Genomic DNA, 13035 nt, shown 5'->3' on the forward strand with positions numbered 1-13035 from the left:
ACACGGCAGAGTTTGGTCTGACATTTGAGGAATCTATGAATGCCATAGAGGCTCTGGAAAATAACACAGAACAAGGTTATTGCTCAGGAGGTAGTGACTTCACAGTAAATTGCACTTGCACTTTGACACCGTCCCACCGACACTTTTTTCAGAGGTGGGTTTATGCATTTTTCTTTATCTCAACAGGAATATACAGTGAATCGCTCATATGCTAACAAGTCCATATGAATCCATTATGCTATGTTCACATATGTCACGACTTCCGCCGGAGTCGGTCCCTCTCCTTGTTCGAGCGGCGCTCGGCGGTTGACGTCACCGGCCTTCTAGCCATCGCCGATCCACTTTTCATTTTCCATTTGTTTTGTCTTTGTTTTCTACACACCTGGTTTCAATTCCCCCATTACATGTTCATTATTTAACCCTCTGGTTTCCCTCATGTTTGTGTGCGTGTTTGTTCTATTGTTCAGGCTGTTACTGACAGCTGGTATTTTGTTTCCGGGTTTTGTTATTACGCCCATTTATTTCGGGGTACCGGTATTTTTCCCGCACCGTAGTATTGTGTTTATACTGGTTTTATCTTGTATTAAATACCTTGACCACACATCTCAGCTCTCCTGCGCCTGACTCCTTTCACCAGTTACCCACAGTCTTGACAACATGTCCACTCCATTAGCCTTATCTAAGAGAAAAGAAGTACAAGGAGGCATCTTTCTTCCATCAGAGGGAGGTTATTTTTATCAAAATAGTTTCCACCTCCTCTTTAGATGCATATTGAGGACACAATGCAGTGGTGTGATCTTCGAATCAGGTTAATGTTATGCTAAGAGGTTCAAATCTGGGACAACTGAAGAGGAAGAAATTGACTCAAAAGGGGATCATTTTGGTCGTCTCCAGGTGCTGTTTGAAAGACTGATAAGGCTGTTTACTTTGATTCCAACTATGTTCACACTCTCTGTCTGTCTCCCACGGTGATGACTCTGTTCCCCCCTGGACTGAAATATTTCCCACAACATCATGAAGCACAGCAGTCTCTCTCTCTCTCCTCATTTCTCTCTGTTCATCTCACTCTTGCCTCTCTCTCTTTCTCTCACTCTCTTTCTCTCACTATCTCTCTCTCTCTCTCTAACTATGCTACCAGCATGTGTTGAACTCATAGAACAGAAGTGTTTTCTGTTTGTTTGGCCCTTTGATGTAATTCTCAACAGATATTGTATCAGAAAATTGAAGCTGTAACAGACACATTAAGATTTCTAAAATCTTGAGTCAATATTTTCATACTTAGCATTTTTTTTGAGAGTGCTTGACATGCATTGTGTAATGATACAGTGACTGATGGCATGACATCCTTCAGTGGCCTTAGCTTCTCAGGTGTTTTTATCTGAACTAAGGAGAGAGGACATATACAGTGGTGGCATACCAAATGGCACCCTATTCCCTTTATAGCAGTGGTATTCAAACTTTTTTGCAAGAATATGTCAAGACCCCACCACACCCCAAATCTAATGGCATAACCTTAAAATCTGTCAATTTTGATTTTACATCAACAAATAACCTTCAATTCATTATAATTTCATTAAACCAATAAATACATTTACTCAATAACGTTTAATTTTTGAACCTATCTTTCTCAGAAACGTTTGTATATTCTCATTTACTATAATCTGCAATCTAATTTTTTGTGTGTACATTTTGGTGACCCCACTGCAGTTCCCCCATGATCCGAAACGTTGAATACCACTACTATATAGTGCATGACTTTTGGAGTCCTATTGGGTCCTGGTCAAATGTAGTGCACTATATAGGGAGTCATTTTGTAGCATAGCGTTACAGCCTGTTTGCTGTGCCATCTCTCCATGTCTTTGCAGAGGGGGAGAAATCGATACTGAAGAATCATCTTGAGCAGAAGCCTCAGGCGCAGTGGGGCTCCATGGACCCTTCCAGAATAAACAGAGGTCCTCTGGAGGATATCAACTCACCTGAACAGTGAGTTGTCCTCAAAACATCTCCCTCCTCCTAATTCATTTTTTCTTCTTCCTGTTGACTTTTTCAACAAACTATACATCAGATATATTGTTACCACCAGCAGCACTGCATGGCAGTTGTTCTGGTACCAGCTCTGTCTGAGATTCCTATAGATTGGAAAGCTGCTACGGTCATCCCCCTCTTCAAAGGGGGAGACACTCTAAACCCAAACTGTTACAGACCTATATTTATCCTACCCTACCTTTCTAAAGTCTTCGAAAGCCAAGTTAACAAACAGATCACCGACCATTTCAAATCCCACCGTACCTTCTCTGATATGCAATCTGGTTTCCAAGTGAATCATGGGTGTACCTGAGCCACACTCAAGGTCCTAAACGATATCATAACCACCATCGATAAAAAACAATACTGTGCAAACGTCTTCATCGACCTGGCCAAGGCTTTCGACTCTGTCAATCACCGCATTCTTATCGGCAGACTCAACAGCCTTGGTTTCTCAAATGACTGCCTCGCCTGGTTCACCAACTACTTCTCAGATAGAGTTCAATGTGTCAAATCGGAGGGCCTGTTGTCCGGACCTCTGGCAGTCTCTATGGGGATGCCACAGGGTTCAATTCTTGGACCGACTGTTTTCTCTGTATACATCAATGATGTCGCTCTTGCTGCTGGTGATTCTCTGATACACCTCTACGCAGACGACACCATTCTGTATACTTCAGGCCCTTCTTTGGACACTGTGTTAACAAACCTCCAGACGAGCTTCAATGCCATACAACTCTCCTTCCGTTGCCTCCAACTGCTCTTAAATGCAGTAAAACTAAATGCATGCTTTCAACCGATCGCTGCCCGCACCCGCCCGCCCGTCTAGCATCACTACTCTGGACGGTTCTGACTTAGAATATGTGGACAACTACAAATACCTAGGTGTCTGGTTAGACTGTAAACTCTCCTTCCAGACTCACATTAAGCATCTCCAATCCAAAGTTAAATCTAGTATCGGCTTCCTATTTTGCAACAAAGCCTCCTTCACTCATGCTGCCAAACATACCCTCGTAAAACTGACTATCCTACCGATCCTTGACTTCGGCGATGTCATTTACAAAATAGCCTCCAACACTCTACTCAGCAAATTGGATATTGTCTATCACAGTGCCATCCGTTTTGTCACCAAAAGCCCCATATAATACCCACCACTGCGACCTGTATGCTCTCGTTGGCTGGCCCTCGCTACATATTCGTCGCCAAACCTACTGGCTCCAGGTCATCTATAAGTCTTTGCTAGGTAAAGCCCCGCCTTCTCAGCTCACTGGTCACCATAGCAGCACCCACCCGTAGCATGCGCTCCAGCAGGTATATTTCACTGGTCATCCCCAAAGCCAACACCTACTTTGGCCGCCTTTCCTTCCACTTCTTTGCTGCCAATGACTGGAACAAATTGCAAAAAAATAGCCCACCCAACTACCTCATCCCCATATTGTTATTTATTTTTTTTGCTCCTTTGCACCCCAGTATCTCTACTTGCACATTCATCTTCTGCACATCTATCACTCTAGTGTTTAATTGCTAAATTGTAATTATTTTGCCACTATGGCCTATTTATTGCCTTACCTCCCTGATCTTACTACATTTGCACACACTGCATATAGTTTTTGTATTGTGTTATTGACTGTACGTTTGTTTATCCCATGTGTAACTCTGTGTTGTTTGTGTCGCACTGCTTTGTCTGCTTTATCTTGGCCAGGTCGCAGTTGTAAATGAGAACTTGTTCTTAACTGGTCTACCTGGTTAAATAAAGGTGAAATTTTAAAAAATACAGAAAAGATGGACCAATATAAGGACCCTGTCACGTTCGTCGTAAGGATGGGACCAAAACGCAGCTTGAATGTGAATTCTCATCTTCTGTATTTAGAAGAAAACCAAAATAAACACTTATTACAAAACAACAACGAAAAAACAGTCCTGTGAGGCACACAGCTACACACGGAACAACTACCCACAAAAACCAATGAAAAAACACCCCTATTAAATAGGACCTTCAATTAGAGGCTACGAGGAACAGCTGCCTCCAATTGAAGGTCAAACCAATAAACTAAACATAGAAATAGAAAACTAGAATGAACATAGAAATATACTAACATAGAACATTTAACCAAAAACCCCGAAACACATAAAACAAACACCCCCTGCCACGTCCTGACCAAACTACAATAACAAATAACCCCTTTACTGGTTAGGACGTGACAGACCGAATCATCTTTCTTTCTTCACACACACTATGTTTTACTATCCTTGTGGGGACCAAACAATTGATTCCCATTCAAAATGCCAACTTTTTAAATACTTGAGGTAGTCGACTATAATTTATATAGATTTTCAACTAAAATGCAACTATTTTATTTGATATTCAAATGCAGGTCTCAGAAAAACAAAGAATATTTGAAAGTATTTTGAATAACTCTCAGTAAACCAAATAATGTTTGAAGGAATTTGAATACAAAAAAATATACTTGATGGCTGCCAAATATTTGATGAAGAACCAAAAACTACAACAGTTAGTTGAATTAGTCAAAATATATGATCATAAGCACATGGTTTGTAGGGCTCTAAGATATGAATCTTAATATAGCCTGTAGCCTAGAATTAAATACACGAGGGACATGGAATCACCTCAAATTACAGTAAACCAGGTTTGCAGCTTCAAAAGAACAAACAAATATATTTTTATAATGTGTGACATAATACAGTAACACTTGACACCAGCCATACTTGGTGTCAAAGTGGTTTCTGTATAGCACTTTGTGACATCGGCTGATGTAAAAAGGGCTTTAGAAATAAATGTGATTGATTGATGGATGGATAATAGCATTCAAGTGACTTTCAAAAATATTTTTCTTTAGGAATTGCAATAATCTATCTACTACTACTACTACTACAAAGGTAGATCATTCAAGTGATGTTCACCATGTTTAAAAAAAATGTGTAGTAACTGTGATTATAACAATAGCAACATTGTTGTTACGTAGGACTTTGAAATGTCTTTATAATCGCATAATAATGTTATTACGTAAGTGTAATGAAGAACAGTCACTATTCCTGTGCAGCAGTGTTACCTTTCCTGTCTCGCCTCCAGACTGTAGTCAGTGCAGCTCAGGGGAGCCTTCACTTGCTAGCTCCAGGGCCAGAGCAATTTATGGATGCTCTGGGGTAATTCCGACATTTCGGGATCTTATCCGCTGCTAATGACGAATTAGTCTGGAATTCCTATGAAGTAGTTGACACATTTATTAAACTTGTAGACCATGTGAGGTAGTCTGAATGGCAAAATAAAATACTGGGCTAGCGGAGCAAAAAGAGCGTGGCTCACAGTTCGGCTGCAGCTTCGCCACCACCACAATAGCATCAAAAACTATAGTTAACTTACTACGTTACCCATAATGCACTTTGATGTTTTAAAGCTATACCCCTACTTTACCAACAGTAGTTACAAAAACTCTCAGCTCATTGCTAGGCAATCAAAATGCTATTTGAAAATAAGGGAGAGACGCACACTCTAGGAGCTCACATACAAAAATGTAATGTCCAACGTTTCGACAGGCAAGCTATCTTCATCAGCGTATGATCACAAACACTGTGAGATGACTTGTTTATATAGTGTCAAAAGACACACAGGTGTCTGTGGCCTAATATCATTGGTTAGATCAAAATGCTATTACCAAAGTATTATGTAACAACATGCTAATAAAATGTTTTCTCCAAAAGTAAGTACAGTTTTATTACACAGGCACAATAACTGTAATGTTAAGTGTCACTGAGAATGCTACAGTAACAGTAACAAAATATGTCTATTAAGTCTTGAAAGGAAAGAAAATATCCCAAAACTGCCTTCTTGAATCAAATACAGCCAAGGTAGATTGAAAATCATGTTAGTTTGTATTCTGAGTAAACTATCCCTTTAAAGATGGTATAGTGTGAGTTTGAAACAAGAACACTTATCTGTACAAAATATAATTGGTTTGACTTAATTATGTAAACCTGAAGCGATGGACATTCAGGAGAATGAACATTTACAAAATGTTCAGCTATAAATGTATTGTATCAGGTATCAAGGTAAGACCCAAGTGCAGACTGTGTGAAGTAACAATGTTTATTGTAACAACAGGGGCAGGCAAATGCCAGGTCAAGGCAGGCAGGGGTCGATAATCCAGAGTAGGAGCAAAGGTACAGGACGGCAGGCAGGCTCAGGGTCAGGCAGAGTGGTCAGGCAGGTGGACACAGGGTCAGGACCTGCAAGGTTCAAAAACCAGGAGGACATTGAAAAAGAGGGTCTGGGAAAAGACAGTAGCAGACAAGACAAAACGCTGGTAAGCTTGACAAACAAGACGACCTGCCCAAGACAGACAGAAAACACAGATATAAATACCCAGAGGATAAGTGGGGAAGATGGGTGACACCTGGAGGGGGTGGAGAGAAGCAGAAGGACAGGTGAAACAGATGAGGGTGTGACAGTATTGTGTGTAGATCAAGTGAATAATTTAATTCCAAAACGTTATATATCAATGTTCAGAAGTATTTGTAAATTAGCTTTTAATGTTAACAGTTTTTTTCATGGTTGTTCAATGAGAAGACATATTTGTTTAAAATCTATCACTTTATGGTTTCCTTTCAAAGACAAATAATCATGTTTTACTGCAAAATGCTATATATCCGGTTCACTCTCAGAGAAGTAAGTAGTACTGCTATGTCTTACACAGTCAAATGTAACAAATAGCAAAACATTTTTAAAGAAATGTACAAATGATACATTTGTGACATCAATATTATTGTATTTTTTATCAATACAGTAATATGAGATCTGTGTGTCAAGAAGAAGTGCGGCTTGGCTGGGTTGTGTTTCGGAGGACGCACGGCTCTCAACCTTCATCTCTTCTGAGATGAAGGTTGTACGGGAGTTGCAGCGATGAGACAAGACTGTTACTACCAATTGGATACCACGAAATTAGGGAGAAAAAGGGGTAAAAGAAAGAAAATATATACAGTGCCTTGCAAAAGTATTCAACCTGTAATTTAAATTTATTTTTATTTGGATTTCATGTAATGGACAAAATAGTTCAAATTGGTGAAGTGAAATAAAAAAAATACTTGTTTAAAAAATATATATATTTTTTTAAACGGAAAAGTGGTGCGTGCATATGTATTCACTCCCTTTGCTATGAAGCCCCTAAATAAGATCTGGTGCAACCAATTACCTTCAGAAGTCACATAATTAGTTAAATAAAGTCCACCGTGTGCAATCTAAGTGTCACATGATCTGTCACATGATCTCAGTATATATACACCTGTTCTGAAAGGCCCCAGAGTCTGCAACACCACTAAGCAAGGGGCACCACCAAGCAAGCGGTACCATGAAGACCAAGGAGCTCTTCAAACAGGTCAGGGACAAAGTTGTGGAGAAGTACAGATCAGGGTTGGGTTATAAAAAAATATCAGAAACTTTGAACATCCCATGGAGCACCATTAAATCCATTATTAAAAAATGAAAAGAATATGGCACCACAACAAACCTGCCAAGAGAGGGCCGCCCACTAAAACTCACAGACCAGGCAAGGAAGGCATTAATCAGAGAGTCAACAAAGATACCAAAGATAACCCTGAAGGAGCTGCAAAGCTCCACAGCGGAGATTGGAGTATCTGTCCATAGGACCACTTTAAGCATACACTCCACAGAGCTGGGCTTTACGGAAGAGTGGCCAGAAAAAAAGCTATTGCTTAAAGAAAAAAAATAAGCAAACACGTTTGGTGTTCGCCAAAAGGCATGTGGGAGACTCCCCAAACATATGGAAGAAGGTACTCTGGTCAGAGGAGACTAAAATTGAGCTTTTTGGCCATCAAGGAAAACGCTATGTCCAACATCTCTCATCACCCCAAGAACCTCATCCCCACAGTGAAGCATGGTGGTGGCGCCATCATGCTGTGGGGAAGCTTTTCATCGGCAGGGACTGGGAAATACAGGGAAATACTTGAGGGAAACCTGTTTCAGTCTTTCCAGAGATTTGAGACTGGGACCGAGGTTCACCTTACAGCAAGACAATGACCCTAAGCATACTGCTAAAGCAACACTCGAGTGGTTTAAGGGGAAACATTTACATGTCTTGGAATGGCCTAGTCAAAGCCCAGACCTCAATTCAATTGAGAATCTGTGGTATGACTTAAAGATTGCTGTACACCAGCGGAACCCATCCAACTTGAAGGAGCTGGAGCAGTTTTGCTTTGAAGAATGGGCAAAAATCCCAGTGGTTAGATGTGCCAAGCTTATAGAGACATACCCCAAGAGACTTGCAGCTTCAATTGCTACAAAAGGAGGCTCTATAAAGTATTGACTTTGGGGGGGGGGGGGGTGAATGGTTATGCACGCTCAAGTTTTCATTTTTTTTGTATTATTTCTTGTTTGTTTCACAATAAAAAATATTTTGCATCTTCAAAGTGGTAGGTATGTTGTGTAAATCAAATGATACAAACCCCCCAAAAATCTATTTTTATTCCAGGTTGTAAGGCAACAAAATAGGAAAAATGCCAAGGGGGGGGTGAATACTTTCGCAAGCCACTGTATATATAAAAGAATAAGATAGCTAGGTGAGACAACCACATCAAAGTCAATATACTGGATACAAACATTCCATTTCAGCTAAGTAATGGATATATAGCATTTTGCAACAAAACCCATTTTAATACACATCTATGCGTTAAGAATCTGAGAACAATGATATTTTACACACACATGAATTTACCCGTAAGCAATACATTCTGATCAAAAAACACTAATGTGAAAAATCTGTGGATATACTGTAGTGTTTTGGAACAAAACTCTTCAAATATGACTGTCAGATAGATTGGAATAGTATAGGATATTGTGTGTGCTCTGTTCATTCTATTTCTATCTTCAACATGCAGTTCCAGATACAGCCCTGCCATTAGTTGAAGGCAGCCAATCCAAAGTTTCAGAAAAGTAGTCACTTCCTGAGATCTGTATTCAATTAGTTTTAAGAAGTAGTCTTTTTGGGATCTGTATTTAAATATTTGTTCCCCTGGATTATTTTTTTCTCCACAAATTATAGTTCAAACTATAGTTATCCCAGGTCTGAACCCTAACCCCAAACTCCTAACCCTAATTCTAACCCTAATTTCTCACCCTGACCCTAAACTTTACCCCTAAGCCTAAAATAGCCTTTTTCCTTGTGGTGAACGGCAAAACGTTTTACTATCCTTGTGAGGACTTCTGGTGCCCACAAGGATAGTAAAACTAAAAACACACACAAACACTTCCCCTCACACTCACACACACACACACACACACACACACACACACACACACACACACACACACACACACACCACACACACACACACACACACACACACACACACACACACACACACACACACACACACACACACACACACACACACATAACCAGCAGAGCACAGCTGACTGACTGCATGTTGTCCCAACTCTTAAAATGTGGCGGTCCAGAACACTCATAGCACACTCAGGTGACAAATAAAGAACTACCTTCACTTATTATTCATAACCAGGCTGGGGAATGTCGACTTCATCAGAGAGGGGAAAAAAGAGTTTCATGCATCATTGAGGGCCCTTCATTCCCTCCTCCTCCCCCCCTGTCCTCCCAGTTCTCCTCTCCTCCTATGTTCATCTAACTGGGACTGGATAGAGAGAACACATGAGAAAGACAGAGGGAGAGAGAGCACGAGAACAAGAGTTAGGACATGTGAACAAGGGCGCAAGCAGAAAAGACACAAAAGAGAGAGAGAGGGCAGAGAATGAGGCAGCGAGAACAACTCATAAGAAAGCTGGCCATCCCCCAAGAGAAGCAAACAGAACAGCCCACTTCAGACCCCCACCACATGCAGGACAGACAAGACAGGACGCACCAACCCATCCAACCCCCCACTCTTAGCACCCCCTGTCAGCCATCCTGACAACACCCCCACATCCACTGAGGACACACAAAAGCCAGAAATTGTGCTCCTAATAGACTCAAATGGGAAATTTGTGCAGGAAAACAAACTCTTTCCTAAACAGAAAGTAGCTAAACTGTGCTGTCCAAACACCGCGTGTCCATAATTCACACAGGCACAAACAATCTGAGGGCCCAGCAGGAAAGGGTGGCCACAGCACTCAAGGGAGTGATTGAAAAAGCTTCTTCCACTTTCCCCCTACACACGTGGTCATCTACACCCTGCTACCACGAAAAGACGTTCACCTTGCCACCATACAGCGGGTGAATGCAAGCATTTCCCATGACTGTGTGTCAACACCAAATGTTTACCTGTCCCATCACTGCACCCTGGAGTTGGACAGCCTCTGCAACCAGGTACAGCTCTACAAGGTCACGGTCCCCACCTTTGCCAGGACCCTGAAAGACATTGCACTCAACTACAGCCCCAGCAACTCACAAAAGAGCAACAGAGTGTCGAGCACCCCGCCCAGACCTGCAAGAGTCCCTACCAGACCTGCGAGACTCCCCCCGGACCTGCGGGATTCACCCCGGACCTGCGGGACTCACCACGGACCTGCGAGACTACCCCCGGACCTGCGGGACTCACCCCGGACCTGCGGGACTCACCCCGGACCTGCGAGACTGCCCCCGGACCTGCGGGACTCACCCCGGACCTGCGGGACTCACCCCGGACCTGCGAGACTCACCCCGGACCTGCGGGACTCACCCCGGACCTGCGAGACTCCCCCCGGACCTGCGGGACTCACCCCGGACCTACGGGACTCACCCCGGACCTGCGAGACTTCCCCTGGACCTGCGGGACTTCCCCTGGACCTGCGAGACTCCCCCCGGACCTGCGAGACTCACCCCGGACCTGCGGGACTCCCCCCGGACCTGCGGGACTCCCCCTGGACCTGCGGGACTCCCCCCGGACCTGCGGGACTCACCCCGGACCTGCTGGACTCACCCCGGACCTGCGGGACTCCCCCAGACCTGCACTCAGAGGACCTACACCCAGACCACAGCACCACTAGCCACACCCCCACCCCAACCAGTCTATATAGGCCCCCCAGATCAGGCCTATGCCCCCCCCATGCCCCCCACCTTTGCAGAAAGGACCTCAACATGACAGCCACACATATGCCCAGGACGTGAGCAGGCAAACCAGCCCACCCCAACTCCTACTCCCAAGCAAACCCCATCCTGCGATCTAAGAGGCAATCACCAGATATTCTGCTCAAATCTAATGGTCCGAAACTAAACTATGAGAATAACAACTCTGGACACTATGGTACACAAAGCTTTTACCATCTCATGCTGGAATATACAAGGTCTGAGGCCATCTGCCGTTGGCCTATAGAGCAGAAACCCAGACTTCACCAAAGAAATTGAAAATTCCTACAAGAAACATGGTATAGAGGAAATGGACCCACTAGCTGAACTCTAGGTTACAGTAGTCCCATCCACCAAACTAACAGGAGTGAAACAAGGAAGGGACTTACAATAGGGGGTTTGCTAATTTGGTATAGATCAGACCTAACTCACTCTATTCAATTCATCGTATCAGGAACATTTTACATCTGGTTAGAAATAAATAAGGAAATTATCTCGACAGAGAAAAATGTCCTCTGTGTGCTACCTATATCCCCCCCACTAGAATCCCCATACTTTAATGAAGACAAATTCTTCACCCAAGAGATCAACCACAGGCTCAGGCACAAGTACTAGTCTGTGGTGACCTAAATGCCAGAACTGGACAAGAACCTGACATCCTCAGAACACAGGGGGACAAACACCTACCTGGACAGCATCCCCTCCCCAATATGCCCCCCCAGACAAAACTATGAAATCATAACCAACAAAAACAGGTCACTCATGCAGCTATGTCGCACACTGGGTCTGTACTTAGTCAACGGTAGGCATCGAGGGGACTCCTACGGTAGGTACACCTCAAATCAAATGAAATCAAATTGTATTTGTCACATACACATACTTAGCAGATGTTATTGCGGGTGTAGTGAAATGCTTGTGTTCCTAGCTCCAACAGTGCAGTGGTATCTAACAATTCACAACAATTCACACAAATCTAAAAGTAAAATAATTGAATTAAGAAAATCTAAATATTAGGACAAGCAATGTTGGACAGGCATTAACTAGAATACAGGACATACATATGAAATTAGTAAAACAGTATGCAAAGATATTTAAAGTACCAGTGTTCCATTATTAAAGTGACCAGTGTTCCATTATTAAAGTGACCAGTGTTCCATTATTAAAGTGACCAGTGATTCCATGTCTATCTACATATGGCAGCAGCCTCTAATGTGCAGGGTTGAGTAACTGGGTGGTAGCCGGCTAGTGACAGTGACTAAGTTTAGGGCAGGGTACTGTGTGGAGGCTGGCTAGTGATGGCTATTTAACAGTCTGATGGCCTTGAGATAGAAGCTGTTTTTCAGTCTCTCGGTCCCAGATCTGATGCACCTTACTGACCTTGGCTTCTGGACAATAGTGGGGTGGACAGGCAGTGGTTTGGGTGGTTGATGTCCTTGATTATCATTTTGGCCTTTCTGTGACATTGGGTGCTGTAGGTGTCCTGGAGGGCAGGCAGTATGGCCCCGGTGATGCGTAGGGCAGACCGCACCACCCTTTGGAGAGCCCTGTGGTTGTGGGCAGTGCAGTTGCCGTACCAGGCGGTGATACAGCCCAACAGGATGCTTTCAATGGTGCATCTGTAAAAGTTTGTGAGGGTCTTAAGGGCAAAGCCAAATTTTTTCAGCCTCCTGAAATTGAAGCTTGAGCTTTCTTCACCACACGGTCTGTGTGGGTGGACCGTTTCAGATTGTCAGTGATGTGTACGCCAAGGAACATGAAGCTTTTCACCTTTTCACTGTGGTCCCGTCGATGTAGATGGGGGCGTGCTCCCTCTGCTGTCTCCTGAAGTCCACCATCAGCTCCTTTGTTTTGTGGACATTGAGGGAGAGGTTATTTTCTTCGCACCACTCTGCCAGGGCCCTCACCTGTAGCTCATCTCTTGGCA

General features: G+C 43.2%; 1 protein-coding gene across 1 annotated transcript in view; it reads left to right on the forward strand.

Moving 5' to 3' along the window:
- The window catches only part of LOC115175547 (gamma-aminobutyric acid type B receptor subunit 2-like), a 366527-nt gene that overhangs the window by 331273 nt on the left and 22219 nt on the right, over positions 1 to 13035 (forward strand). Inside the window, exon 18 of the mRNA XM_029734842.1 lies at positions 1866 to 1983. Within this exon, the coding sequence (XP_029590702.1) occupies positions 1866 to 1983 (118 nt within the window). The remainder of the gene's footprint in view (positions 1 to 1865; positions 1984 to 13035) is intronic.

The sequence above is a fragment of the Salmo trutta genome, chromosome 36 (genome assembly GCF_901001165.1).
Source record: "Salmo trutta chromosome 36, fSalTru1.1, whole genome shotgun sequence".
NCBI lineage: Eukaryota > Metazoa > Chordata > Actinopteri > Salmoniformes > Salmonidae > Salmo > Salmo trutta.